This window comes from Parasteatoda tepidariorum, chromosome 2, assembly GCF_982258835.1.
Source record: "Parasteatoda tepidariorum strain Cologne lab strain chromosome 2, Ptep-v5.0, whole genome shotgun sequence".
Lineage (NCBI taxonomy): Eukaryota > Metazoa > Arthropoda > Arachnida > Araneae > Theridiidae > Parasteatoda > Parasteatoda tepidariorum.
The window spans coordinates 16369132-16385068 of NC_141756.1; the positions used below are offsets into that span (position 1 = coordinate 16369132).

The following is a 15937-nucleotide window of genomic DNA, read 5'->3' on the forward strand; positions in this document are numbered from 1 at the left end:
TTGTAAAAGCGGATATTTTAACAGATTCAAAAGATTTTTTCTCAACGAATGAAGCAAATGAAAGTGAAGAAATTTATCATATAAGTTTTAAAAAGATGAATTGGTTTTATTTTAATCAGTGATTGTGAAGAAAAATGAATTCGAAAACTTTTTATACTGATGAAACCAATGGATCTAAAAAACCAGCAAAAAATTTCTCTTCAAAATTCATTGAAGTGTAAAGAACAAGGTGAAACTTTAAAATTTTAGCGACATCAGTTTCTTAAAATGTATGGATGATTTCATCGAAAATTTTAGAATGAATATTTCTTTTCTTTTACTTTTACCTAACATTTAAATCCTTATTATGTATACGGAATGAGTCGTTAGTAAACACTATGTGTTTATAAAATGTTTAGATCTTTTTTAAAATTGTACGCTGAAACGTTTTTATCAGGCGTACTTAATCTATTTCTTTTCATTGTTAATACAAGCATGCATCTAATTTATTGATGTTTAAATTATTAATAGAAAATTACAAATAGTGATTATATTTTATGTTTTTTTCTTAAGTTATAGTTGTTTTTAAAATTTAAAATAAAAAAAAATCTTTTTTCTTCTTAAATTCGTGAAAACTATTAGTTAATTAAAATATATAAATATATATTTTAACATATTTATGTTAAAATGATTAAATTTAAATTGAATTAGTATGTTATCTAGAATTTTATATTTCATTAATTGTTCAATTTTATTGAAATTCATAATAATTCAAATGCATTTTTCTCATAGCAATTATAAATGAACGTTCAAAATTTTTCATGAATGCATTTAAATTTTTCAACGCACTTTCAACCTTAAAGTTTGCACTTTGGCGCCATTCCTCAGGTGCTAACTAATTGTGATTAATTTCTTTTAACTATACACCTACAATCGAAGTATCGCACGTGTGTATGTTATGCATGTAACATGTAAAAACATTCTGTGTACAAACGAAACATATAATGAAAGCAGTCATTTTCCACATCGCAAAATATTTTCAAAAGAATCAAAATCTTTTTTTTTAATACACGTTTGAATGCATGTCATTAAAATACACTTAAACGTATAATACATGTTTAAGGTTAAAAAGAAGGATCAAGTTTTTTTAAATAAATGTTGCCACTAAAAACATTTAAAAAATGGGTATATTTGACATAAATACACCAGGATGATGCAACACTACACCTGTAAATAGAATGTAAAATCAAGTAACTGGTATGATGTACCTAACGATTTATCGCATGAATCATCGAACCAAAATGACTTTTAAAAGGAAAATATTAAAAACGTTCTATGTGAGATTTGATTAAAACTTTTGAACCAGTGTTGCCATGCATAAAGTGAAAATAAACAGCTGTGGTCTTCTCAAGTCGACCTTCCATTTTTATATTCTTGCCTTTCTGTCTATTCAACCCATTGGAAACAGCAGCCCCTTCTCAACCCAAACAAACATTCATATCGGGGTGTTTCTGCCTATATCTCACAATATTACTGAAGGATCTATAGGTCGAGGTGTTGTTCCAGCTATAAAATTGGCTGCTCGGCACATTAATAGCAGTCCTATGATTCTTAAAGATTACAGATTGGTTGTACAGTTCTTCGACACTATGGTAAGTTTGATTACATATAGATTCGAACAGATGATTTTATAACTGTGCATTTCATACACTGTAAGAAAATTCCGAGTAAAATTCCGGTAAAATCAAAATACTAATTGTCGATACCTTTTTCGGTAAAATTTTACGGAACAAAAAAAACTGATTTACTGTAATTTTATCTTGGATTTTTATACAGTGTAAGTTATTAGTAATGATTGAAAAATGTTTATTATCCCATTAACTAAATATATAATGTCTAGATATAAATAACAGACCTAAACAGTACCTGAAGTATATCACAGTAAAGTATATCCTAGTAAATGTATTAGGGATTCACTAAAATTTTTTTTGACCTGGTGTCCGCTATATCGGATATCAACTTTTTCTCTAAATAGTTAAAGACTCTTCTTATAGGTGATCAGGTCAAGATGATTATTATTGTAACATCTCTAAAATGCAAAAACATCAATTAAATTGCAAATATTAAAATTTACAGCTTATCTTCAATATAGAAATCTGTTTAAATATATTGCCTTTAAACTAAGCTGATTGGATTGATTTAAATAGAGAAATTTAAAATAAGCAATAATCTATAATAAAATAAGTTATTAATTCGTATTTTATGAATCAAATAAGTAACGTTATTCGTATTCTAAAAATCAAAAAAGTAATGAGCCATTACAAAGTAAAGCTGATTTAAATTTAGATATTAAGTGTTACTAATAGCTATTAAGGGTTACTAACAGCTATTAAGAGTCACCAATTTAGCTATTATAGGTTACTTTACTAATAATCATCGGAATAATTAGTTCTTTTCATTTTATTTAATATAGTTTCTTATTATTGTCGTGGAGTTATTATAAGTCTATTTTCCATTCGTATTATAGGCCTATTTTTCTTGATCGAGAAAAGTATGACTCCTTAGAGTTGAAGATAATTTTTACATCCAATTTTCATGATTTCGTTAAGTGATATTATATTTTGTTAATCTTGAGTAGGGTAAGAACTCAGAAACACAGCTCAACTTCAGTAAAAAAGGAATCAGCAAAAAAACAGTAGCAAAGTAGTTTTAGGTATTTTCGAGTTTTTGTCCCCAAGTCAGAAACTTGAAACTTCTAAAAGTTTGTATTCATCATATTAGCATTGTATGTATCAAAAGAAAAAAAAAATTCTAACTGAAAGGGTTGACGTTAGAATGCAATTTGAGTTCGTTAAAATTCATATTTATCCTTTCGTATTGATATTGCTTCTTAAATATAGGTTATGAATAAAGCAAATATTTAAATATGTTGCCTCGCTGTGAAAAATGAGAATTTCAATTGGTTATGTAAAACTCAATGAATTTCTGTTCTTTAGAAGTAGATCAAATAAACAGTTACCTTCTATAGTATTGTGGCCTAAAAAAACAATTTATGGTTTCCCACATCTTTATTATCCAGTTATATAAATAATAAGGTTTCTTATCTTTAATATTAAATACAAAAATATGGATATATATTACAAGTAATAGATGTTTATTGGAAAAATAGTAATTCTTAATTAAAATTAGAAACATGTTTATAAAAAATATATAGAAAAATTGTCTAACAAATAATTATTATTTCATCAGACTTTTAGATTTAATTTTTTCGAAGTTTTTGTTGTAGATTTGAAGAATCTCCTTAATTAGGAAACTATGTAAAAATACACTTATTTAAATAAAATCACGTATGTATCTTCAATAAAATCGCAGAATAGCAAAAGAGTTCTAATAATTTCCCTTTCTATTGCATATTTAATGAAGAATAACATATTATTTAACGATTAGATTTTTTTTCTTTTGCAGTCAAAACAATTATTTATTTGAAAATTGTTTAAAAGTATAAGCTTGGTTCCCATGGAGATAATTAGTATACGAAAAATTGTATTTTTAATCTTTATTTTTACCTAATTATTAATATTCTAAAATTATCTTGAAATTTTTTTACAATTATACAAGGAACTTGCACAAAAAATAATTTTCGAAATATTTTATAGGTCCTTATTAAAATTAGCAAAGTCTACAATTCCTAAACTTGTTTTTATAATTCGAGATTAAAAATACAGTTTATCTATTTTTTTATACTTTCTTCTTATATTCTTCTAAAAATAATTTTTAACAATTATATTTATATTTTTTTAATATTTTCGGTTTTTCTTTAAATTTATTCTTAATTAATCACAGATAAAATTTAATAATTTTATTTGTGAAGTAGAATTGCAATTGTATTAATTTATTTTAATTAATTAAGATTTTGTATTAATTCTTTATTATTAATGACTTAGAAAGGAATTAACGGCAGCCTTTTTTTTTTAAAAAAAAATCAAAGTTATGGTTCTAAAGTCAAAAAAGGCATGCTTATTATACATGTGGGATTCATTTTTAACAGTTTTTTTACCGTTCTATTTTAATTAGTGAATATTTTGAAATGGCCAATTTAACTAGTTGTGAAAAATTGATATTTTTTCTCTGTTTCAATAGTTGTGGTCCAAATAGTTCTTTAATAAAAAATTTGCAAGCAAAATTTTAATTGTTTTCATATAAATTATTTGTTAAGAAAATTATTTTCATAACTACTGAAATTATTTATAAATATTAGTGAATAATGTGTTAATTTTGTGAAATTTGAATAATATTTCAAGCTTAATAGAAAAGTCTTCTCTATTATGTTTTCAAGGCAAAAAAAAAGAGTTATAAAGAGTTATAGGAGTTTAACATTTTAACACGAATTCTTAATTTCCGTGGAGTAGATAAATTTTATGTGAACTGAGAAGAAAAGTTTGGTAAAAAATCTGCATTATATCGTAATGACATTTATGGTAAAAAAAAACACAATTAAGGTTAATTAAACAAAAATACACAGCTTCTAAAACATTCATTTTGCAATTTTTTAGTTTATATGGTAACGTTTTACCAGAATTTTAAAACCTTACATTTTATTACTGCACATATAGTAAAAAATACAAAACCGAGAAGTAAATTTAGCTGAATAAAAGGTTTTATTCCATGCTTTAAAGTATCATGACAAATGACCAAATCTTAAAACATTTACAAATTTTATCACTCATTATAAATCCATATTTTGTTCTTAATTTTACCAAAATCAATACCAAAGAGCTTCGATAAAAATTGCACCAAACATTGATGATTTTTAATTACATTGGGATTATACGCATGCCCAAATAAATATGAAGTAGATATAATTAATTATATTTTAAAGTAAACTCGCAAAATTATTTTTGCAAGTGCTGAGTCAATAATTTTCTGCGGATTACTTTCTCAAGAAATTTTGTTAATAACTTTGAAGCTCCATGAATTCTAAATTAATTCTGAATTTAAGTGAAAAAAATACTTTCATAAAAGTGTGAAAATTATGATTTGAAATGTTGATTTTTTTTGCTTGCAAATTCTTAAACTTTGGTTGCAAGCCTTATTGTAGATATTTCATTTTTTTCGAATGGTAAAATTTCTCAAAATTATTTTTGTCTCTACAATAGCATCTGATAGCACGTAAAGTTCTAACAATTAAGATGCTTTAAATTTTTTTTTAATGGCGGACACTTGGAACTACTGTCCATTGGTCACAGAAAGTGCCAGAACTGCAAACCCACTTTTCGTTACCCAGTGGTCACCTGTGGCGGAGCCACGGCGGTGGAGCAGCGTCGCCCACGTCACACTATTACAGCCCGTTCATAGGGCGGGTCACATTCACACATTCACGCACAAAGGAGAAATGACATAGAACACAGATAGAGAGAAAGAAACATCTATGCCTTGCCTGGGATTCGAACCTAGAACCTTTCTAATGCAACGACAGTTCACTGCCCCCTAGACAGGCGATGCTTTAAATTGTTTATTCGATTTCACTTGCAATTATTTATCTACATTTGATTTGAAATGTTTTATTTTTAAAAGTTATAATATTTACTAGTGAATTATTAATTAGTTCTAACTTTTCTAATATTATTTTATTCACATTTCAAAAGAATTCAGCATAGTATTACATACAGCATCCGTAAAATCCATTTTATTATAAAATATTTTTCAATCCCAAAATTTTACACTTTGATTTTTACAGTAACATTTATTTACAGTAATTCAGTGATTTAACGGTAAAAATCGATTTTACGGTAATACGTACATGCAGCCAGAGTGCCGGAATTTCTTACAATATTTAACACAGGTATTTTCTACAATGCGGCGTTAAAGTGTCTATAATCATAATACTTAAACAAACTCTGGAATAAATGTTTAAATAGATTTAAAGTAGAATTACTTTTTTTCATGAAATAAAATACAAGGGCATAATTTCTGTTTACACCAAGGATGCCCATTCAAATTCTAAATGAAGACATTCTGCTGAGCATCGTTTCTGCAACCGATGAATGACAACATTTTGGGCAGGATAAGCGATAATAAGGGCCGGCCATAAGCATTCCAGTAGCCGATTTAGAGGTTCTGCCGTAGTTTCAATGGCTTACTTGGATGTAGTCCAGAAATCCGTAACAGCTGTCCCTGAAACTAATGTGAAGAGGAGTACTTTTCGAATGGCCTAGAAGCATTGACACGGAAAGGAAATGAGTTAGAGCACATAGGTTTTTTTCCATTGGAAATATATGCTAATCTTTTACTTTCAACACTAGAGAAAACTGCTTTACTTGTTTTCTTCTCTTTACTTCTATTTTTTAAAGGCTAAGTATTCTTTTAGGATTTTTCGCTGATTTAATTAAATGGTTTGAGTTGCTTGTTAAAACATCGGATGCAATTTCCATAATTCTAAGGTTGTAACGAAAGGTTAGAATTAAATAAGAAATATAAGGTAAAACGTAATTTTATTACCTATTTGCTCACAGCAATAAAAATATTTAGAATCGTGAAAAAAATAGCTAATTTGTAGTAGTATTTTATTCACATGTTTCAAGAATTGTAATAAAAATGGGACTTTCTGAAATAATATATGCATTTAAAGGATTTTGTAGTAAGGTGTCGCCGTATTCGAATATTTCATATTTAAGAGAAAATATTCTAATCAAATGATGAAAGAATTAGAAAACTGAAAGAGTTTCAAGAAAAATTAAAAGCTTTTTATGGTGTAGAAAAATTTGAAAAATTTGGAAAAGTAACTTTTACTCAAATGGCTTGGTGTTTTTAGATTAATTCCTCTATTTTGTCAAAAATTTTTTTTTGCAATTCTGAAAACTACGTTCTTTCTTTTAGTTTTCATTGTTAAAAATTTCTTGATGGAAATGATTAAATAGATATTTATTTAATTGTTATTTTACCATACTTAACCAAAACGGTTAGATAACCATACAAAAGATGATATTCAAACTAATAAGTATGAGAAAAAACGATTATTGATTTTTTGTAGTTATATATTATGAATACTCAACATTTATAATGAATACTCATATTGATTAAATAAAAAATATAACATGTTTTTCTTTATTTCGAAAAAGGTATTTCACACAAATGGCTATCAATGCACTAATAGAAATTCTTCGTAGGTAGCTTATTTAAAAAAAATTATTAAAATTTAAATTAAGAAAAAATACAGAGTAGCGAGTGCGTAAATTGAATTAGGATTACATTTTTCAGACTTATTAATTTCAGAAAAAGAAATTGTTTAGGAGGGGTTGTTTATCTTACAATGGCACAGAATCACACATTCAACTATGGAATTTTTGATAATTTTTGAGACTTTTCTACTGATCAAAAGAAGTTTTATTTTGACAAAAAAGTGACTATCATAGAGTGACGGAAATAATCTATCGTTCTTAATCCCGTAGTAATTCTAGGAGTAACAGTTAATCCTTTTTACTATCTTTATAAGTTTAAAAATGACTTCATTGGTTGTCTCCTTTTTTAATTGATTCAATCCTTATACCGAAATGAAGAGGTTAAAAGAAACAGTAAATGTCTTTTATAACATATCTATACCTAAAGGAGTGAAACAGGTTCGGAAATCCTAGAGTAAGTTATATTATTTTTTCTGAACCTAATTTACATTTATAAAAAAGAATTAAATTCTTAATTAAGAAATTTAAATTCTTAAAAATTTAAATTCTTAAAATACTTTAATTTCGATATTTCATCACGATATTAGTCTTATACTTTGAAATTTTCTTTTAATTTATAAATTTTTGAAACTAAAGTTTTAAAAATAACTTTAAACCTAATTTAAATAAATACAAAAAATGTCTAAGCTCATTTTTAATATAAAACAAGAGATTTCGCTATAGGACATTTCAAAACTTGAAATTTATCTAAACTTGATCCTCAAAAATATGTCTAATCTTTATCTGCAGTTGCAGAAAAACATCTGGGCTGACTGATATAAAACCTCAAACTTCTCTATTACTGCACTGGTCTTATAGCGACAAATTTAAAAATTCAAGTTTATGTTCAATGTTTCTTATTAAATAAAATCGTAATCTGTACTGTCTAAACAGTGAGAAAAAAAATCAATTATTTTCTCCCTCTGTATTTAGATTCTTTTGTTCTCTAAGATTATACAAATTCCTATCCAAAGAAACATGCATAGGGTACAATAGGGAGCATAAAAAAAAAGCAAAGCTTCCTTTACTTCCCTTTCAGCCCTGAGGGACATAAATTCAGCTCTCCAGGAATTTTTGTCGCTAACAAGTTTTCCAATAAGACTCTTTGTGGACAATTTTATTTTTGATTTATTTTCTACCCTTGACATTTTCTATTATTATGGATTTACAATATTAAAAACATAGTTTTTACGAGCTTGATGTGTTTTAAATTTAAACATGTTAACGTCGTAACATCATTTATCTGGAGCATTGCGTTTATTTATGTCATTTTTAAGCCATAATATGCATCATAACATTATAAAATCTTATATAAATAATTTCTATACTGTGAGAATATGGTTTGTTATTTTTACATAGTTTCGAGTAACTATTTAACATGATTTATATATATTATTTCATTTAATCAAATCATTTTTAAAACATAAATTATATTCTACCAATATATATTTTAAACATAAACTGTATTATAGCTCTTTATAATGAGGTATTTGTGAATGTTTTTAAGATATATAATGAATTTTTTTTAATTCTAAACAGTGTAATTACAATTAGTTACTTTGTCATAGATTATTATTTGTAATATAATCATTTTTAATTAAATTCTATCTGAAATATATATTTTCTATTTCGTAATTTGCAAGCATGTTATCTACGCAACATTATCTAGTATTTTAAATTTCACTATTCAGTGTCTACTATTCAAATTAACAAATGAACTTCTTTTTAGCGGGGCTATATGGCTCTGTTAAAAGCACGACGAAAGGAAATTTAGAAAATGTGTTCTTTGTTATGAGAGTGGATCTTTATCAAATATTTTTCGTTCGTAAATCAAACTTAATTTTAAACACCTGAGAACATTTATTTTTACCCGAAGGAGAATAATATCAAGTAGTAAAAGATTACTTGTAAGATAATAATCTGAGACTGACTTGCAAAATAAAAATTTTATACAAAAATTACGCTAAAAAGTTGCTTAACATTAAAGCTAATTTTTTGAGGAACGTGAACGCATTTTGTTGTTTTTATCATTTATGTTATCTACTGAAAATGGATTTGAACATTTAATAGATTCTGTAAGCTGATATGCACTGTTGAGCATGTTATTCTACGAAAGATGTTCCTGAATGAAACATTTAAATACCCAAACACCTTTTTCAAACATATATTACGGAAAATATATGAATGTATCAATATTAATGAAATTCTTCATTTAACCTATCATGAAGATTATTCATTTAGCCTACAGACTTTAAAGAACAGAATTATTCACTGCAATAAGGCCAGTAACAGGCGTGGTAGCCTAGGGGGTGCCGGTGTACGATCCTCGACTCCGCCAAGATCCACCGAGTACCACCCGTAAAATCCGTGGAATTGAAAGTCTTGTGGTCAGTCACTGAGAAGTACCATGAGTAGAGGGATTTACATAAAATTGTCTTCCTCTTCAGATTTATGTCTAAATAGAGGAAGTGGCCTCCAAAATGAGTGGTGCTGCCATCTATGCGTGGGATTGTTTACTTTATTCGAAAACAGTCAGATTGGCGAGTTTGGTTTTTCCGATTGTCACTAGAAACAACAACAGATCAGCATGGTTCTTTGCTGTGAAGGCTGAGAATGACCAGATAAAAAGCTTTAGTGGCTGAGAGTAGACCCAGAGACCTATGACTGCATAATAGTCATCACTAACCAGAAAGATAGAACAAAAGGAAATTCAAAATATTAAGCAGAAATGCATCAAACCTGAAATAACGAAAAATAATAACATGCTCTAACACTTTGCTCTCTGATAATAACGTCGCTTGCTCCCGTGATGGAGAGATGCGGATTGTGAGTTCGATCCTGGTTGCTGATTAAACAAATGGCGCGTGTTACTTACACGCGCCAAAGTTGTTCATGGGGCGGAAAATTGAAGAGAGTATCAGCGCATGATTGTAGGGAATAAAATGTAGGGAATAAAAATGACGCGACATTCCTGCTATAGTTAATAAAAGACAGAACCCTGTTTTGATTTAAACTTTTTAATTCTTCATTTTTATAAGCAGCAATCAGAGTGAATTTTTTTTCTAAAAAAAAAAATAAGCAGGATTACGGAAATGGAAAAGAGTGAGTTAAATTCCTAAGAGAATAATGTAGAAAAATTAACAAAACGCTAAAAAGAATGCCACGAAGGAAACGAAAACACAAATAAATGAATTCTTTTCAGATAGTTCTACTTTTCCAAACTTAGATAAATTATTAATGAATAAATTTTAATGACTGTTTTTCATTTTACGAGTTTAATTTTCCTTTAAGTGGGTCACTCAAAATAAAAAGTTTGATTCAGTTTATAGACCTTAGAAAATCACGAACTAATAGATAGCTTACAGTTTAATGATAAAATTATAATATATTCAGGTATCAAACATTACAAGTTATCAAATAATGCCAACTGGAAATTTTATTATCTTAAAATAAAAATACTCAAAAGTATATTTTTTTTTTAATAAAAAACAGTCGCTCACACCTTTGATGTTTCCTCCAAAGGAAACATATCACATTTGAAATATCTAACATAACATGTCACATTGGACACTTCCTTTGTATATAATCAAAGAAACTACCCAAATATGTTCCATATTCAACCAAAATGTGTATAACAGAACCTGAAAAAAAGTTTGGCTGATGAAATAATAGAATATGGTGAAATTTACTTTGTTTCTGACTCTATATGAACACAATAGCACAATAGTTCTTACCGAAGCACTTTGGTAATGGTTTCGATAAAATTGAGAATAAAATGTGGTTTAATACACTCTATAACAAAAAAATCGACGCACCAAGAACGCACTAAGACGCGCTAAATCGATGCTCGATCAGGCTGGAATGATGCCGACTGGGGACGTATAGTCTTTAGCGATGAATCCCGCTTCCAACTGCGTCCTGACGATCATCGAAGACGTGTTTGGAGACGCAAAGGGCAGAGGGGGGATCCTGCCTTCACTATTGAAAGCCACACCGGCCCTCAACAAGGCATTATGGTCAGGGGAGTCATTTCCTTTGACTGCCGGACCCCTTTGGTGGTCATTAGAGGTACACTTACTGCACAGCGGTGCGTCGACGACTTCCTCAGACCTGTTTTGCTACCGTTCCTTTTGCAGCGCCCTGGGCTCGTTTTTCAGCAGGACAATGTCAGACCACATACGGCACGTGTTGCTATGAACTGTCTGCAAGCTTGCCAAACTCTTCCTTGGCCTGCCAGATCACCAGATCTCTCTCCCATCGAGCATGTCTGGGATATGATGGGAAGGCGATTGCATCAGGCACGGAATGTTGATGACCTCGTTCGACAATTGGATCGAATTTGGCAGTAAATACCGCAAGAGACCATCCGGGAGCTTTATCGGTCCATACCACGCCGTGTGGCAGCTTGTATCCAGGCTAGAGGCGGGTCAACACCTTATTGAACTTGTTACTGTAACTCTGCAATAAAGTTATTAATTGTTCTGAAATTTTAATCATTCACTATTCGGTACATTGTCTTCCTATCCACCAATTTTCGTTTCAATTGGACAACTCCTTCTTGGTGCGTCGATTTTTTTGTTATCGAGTGTATATGTGATAAAATTTAGTAATTTATCACAATACTTAGAGAGTTTTTTTTACGAGATATATTATTACCAAACACAAGTACTTTTTTGCAAACATGAACATTGTGTTTGGTCCTCAAAAAGACAAGAAAATTGAGAAATCATTAATATGTTCAAATATGCTAATACGTTTAACTTTTGAATTTGGGTATCATGTTCAACTTCCACTAAAAAAGTTTCCCCTAAACTACAAAAGAAGTAAATATTCTATTTCTGCAAGCAACATTCAAAATGAATTTAAAACATATTTAACCCAGTTTCTTAACAATAAAGTTTTGCACTATTTTGTATGGTGATTCAGTTTATATATTTTCTCTGATTGATTAGAGTTTGAGAGAGCATTTTGATCACGCAAATCTTTTGAAATGTTTTTATTTATGCTAATTCAAACCACTTTTCCTAGTTTGTATTCAGCTGCATTTTCTGGATGTGAGCAGAAATTTTCTGACATTAACGTTTTCTGAATTATTCATTAATAATTTTAATGAATGTTTAATGCATGGTTTTAATTCAGATTTTACATTTCCTTAAAAAAAGGATACATAAAAATTCGAAACTTATGTTAACTAATGAAAAATATATGTAAAACCGTTGGAACTTAAAGTTTTCAAAAACGAAATTAACTTGTAAAAAGATAAAAAATCACAATATTTGAAACATATGTAATTATTTTATGAAATGTTACATGAAAGTAAATCATGAATGATATAAATGCATCAAACGTGGACATTTTTTAATTGGAAAAAAAGTAGAAATGTGCATTGCAAATAAGATGTTTAAATTTATTTCGTAAAATATTTTTAGTTTTATCTTATCTTTACTTTATTCTAAACAGTATTTAATTTATGAAGTAATGCAGTTAATTTGAATCAGTTATAAAAAAGAGAAAAATTAAACCTTTTATTTTAAGGTGCAAGTTAGTTCACATTAAATAAATATATATCTTCTTCTTCTTCTACTGGCACGACAGCCTTTTGTTGGATAGAGCCTTCCCTATAACTTTCCTCCCTTCCACTCTTTTCTTAGTCTTTTCCCTTCTTTCCTACTCTTTTCCCTTCTTCTCCAGTTAGTAATATTTATTTAATAGGGTTTTAGGATTTTAAAATCCTCTTCCACATAGTCAAGCCATCTGATCTTCGGCCTACCTCTAACTCTAGTTCTCATTTTGTAATTGAAGACTTTAAATGTCAAGGAAGAAGGGTCCATTCGGTCAGATGTGACCAATAAGCTTTAAGTGACTCATTTTGATGTATCTGTTGATAACAGCTTCCGTGAATAGCTTATATTCAGTGTGCCTTAATGTATATAATAAGAAAACTGTACAATAAAAAAATGGTAACTTTATACCAAATTGGTGTTTCACTACACCAAGAACCAATGATAATTCCTGGTGCAATTACTATTAACAACAGTGACTATTAACAGAGAACAACTAGAATGTTCTTTTGCACTACTCGGTTACACTACTTGCAGTACTTAGCTCTCTGACACTACTAAGTAGCCGCCACAGTAACACTGAAATTTATAACCATAGTTAGCGATATTACACATGAGAATCGGTAAACTTACTTTTACAATACACTAGAAGAATCATTAATTGATGATGAATACATTCTTAAAATGAAATTAGTTTGTTAATTAAGGATACGCGTAGTACAGAGAAAATATTAAGACCAAATTCAAGCAAGCATTAACAAAACATAGCAGATAGAATTAAATTTTACAAAATTGTAATTGTAAATACAGTTCACAGGGCAGGGATGGCTCAGGGGATAAAGCGGTCGCTTTCCAATGATGTGAATCTGGTTTGAATCCCAGAGATGGTTGCTCGAAAAGAATTCCGCATCCGACTTGCACCGACCACAGTGCTGACTTTAAAATATCGTAAGTGGCAGACGAACCATGGCTTAGAGTCCCCTTTCGGTCAGGCTAACTGTAGAAGGTTTCCGTGTTTTTCTTCTCCATGTAATGCAAATGCGGATTAGTTCCATCAAAAAGTCCTACACGAAGGCAAATTTCTCCCATTACTTGATTCAAGAGTTCCCTTGTCTACTGTATTGGGTTCAATATTACAAGGATATGAAGTTGCACATTAGCAGTCTTAGACCCAAAAATTAGGTTGACTGTTCAACGACGGTTATGAAATAATACAGTTCACAGATATTTAAAAATTAAAATATAACTACTAACCGTATTACGCCACTAAAAACGTATATGCACATTTTAACTTTTATTTCAGTAAATATTTTATAGCTTTGTAGAAGAAGTTTACGAACTCACGCCGACTCTTACTGTAACATACTGATGTAAACAGACTACTAACGATATCTAAAGTAAACCAACATTGGTGTTTTTGCAAGAGAAAATAACACATTTATTTTGTGAATGAGGGTGAACTTGGATTATTTCTTCTCTATTTTAGGTGTTAAGATCTAACTAGATCCATTAAATTGCATATAAAAGCTCTATTTGATGTTAACTTGAATAAAAGTGTTCTTGTACGCAATTTTCTGTGTTGCATAGCTTTTGCAGTATACTGTTAGTGGTTATCTACTCAAATTTTTCATAAATTTTCTTCCTCCTGGGAATAAATCACAAACAAGAATCAGTGAGGTTATTTTCATTCAAAATTATATCCCTCGAAATATAGTCATATGGTTTTTATGTATTTATTTTTTGGAAATTGCAGCAATTGAAATAATCATGGAAAAATAAGAAAAATACAAAGACGATTATTATCATTTCAATTTTTAAAATGCTTGCTTTAAAGTGATAAAGTAAAATGTGATGTGCTTATTGCTTAGAAGCCATGGAGTTAAGCTTATTATAACAGAAAAACGAAAATGGCTTTTAGTTTTGTTTCTTTCTCATACGCGACTTTATCTGCTAAATTTCATAGTCCGTAATTTTAATTGCAGAAGAATTTTTTATTAAATTTAGAATAAAAATAGTAACAAAAATCCTGATAATTAGCCAAATTGATAAAATTTTATGCAAACATGCGTCATTAAATAAATAATCTCGTTCGCAAATAAAAACTCGCTTTTCACAATCTTTATTGGCAATGAATGTTGATATCTTTTTAAAGGATTTGAAACAATTGAAAATTTAAAAACAACTTAATGAAATTCTTATCAGGATTTGATATTTGCTGATAAAGATTCGAACTTATTTGAATTCTAGAGTCAAAAATGTAAAGTTTTTCCTCCTATTTGTTTTTTTAAATGTGTAAAAGTTTTAATTGAATTGTTTTTAATTGAATTGGGGATAAAGAAAGCTTGCAAAAAATATTCATTTTCAACGATTTAAACACTAGACAATTGAAAAAAAAAGTCAAGAAACATTTATTTCTAAAAAAAATTATTAATTAACAAATAAATTAATCATTGAAACTTTGACTTATAGAATTTTAATGACATTTATACTACATAAATTAAAATTTTCATAAAAATGCAAAATATTGATAAGTAAAATGCCTGGGAGGTCGTATATCAGTGACTGAATCTTCCTATGATACTGAATAATGTTAATGATACTATCAGGAAATTGTAATTAGTAATTCATCAAAAATGTATGTAAAGTTAAAAAATTATGTTTGGATTTGATGTAAACTTTATTGCCTTAACGAATTATGTATTTTTAATTTAAGGAAATCTTATACTTTCCTTTCATTTTATTAAAGTATTTAAGTTTAATATTATGAAAAATTATTTTAAAAAAATAATGATTTTCTTCAGAACGTGTAGAAACCTTGAAACGATGAGTTAAAAAAAATAATATTAAATATATTTCAACGTATTTTTGACCTAATAAATATTAAAATTCAAGTTTTTGCCTCTTCCAGCAACTTGTTTAACTTCTACCAACGCTTGAAAAAATAAATATTTTTTTCTTCTATCTTTGCAATTCATCATTCTAATTACTTATTTTAGTTTCATTTCATGAAAATCTGCCTTAAAAGATAATAATGTAACTTCCAGTGCTTAACTAGTGGTTGGCAAGAAATCGAATACCCATAACAAGTAGGTCAATAACGTATTTTTAACCCTTAAAAACTTTGAGGTTTAAATCACTGCAAGAATTATGAACTTTTAACTACGTTCCCAGAAAATAAAT

At 28.6% G+C, this 15937-nt stretch overlaps 1 protein-coding gene across 2 annotated transcripts in view; it reads left to right on the top strand.

Moving 5' to 3' along the window:
• Nucleotides 1-751: 751 nt before the first annotated feature.
• The window catches only part of LOC107448832 (gamma-aminobutyric acid type B receptor subunit 2), a 292812-nt gene continuing 277626 nt past the window's right edge, over nucleotides 752-15937 (top strand). For both annotated transcript variants that reach the window (XM_043051303.3, XM_016064184.4), the window contains exon 1: nucleotides 752-1631. In XM_043051303.3, the coding sequence (XP_042907237.3) occupies nucleotides 1353-1631 (279 nt within the window). In that variant the 5' untranslated portion in view covers nucleotides 752-1352. The remainder of the gene's footprint in view (nucleotides 1632-15937) is intronic.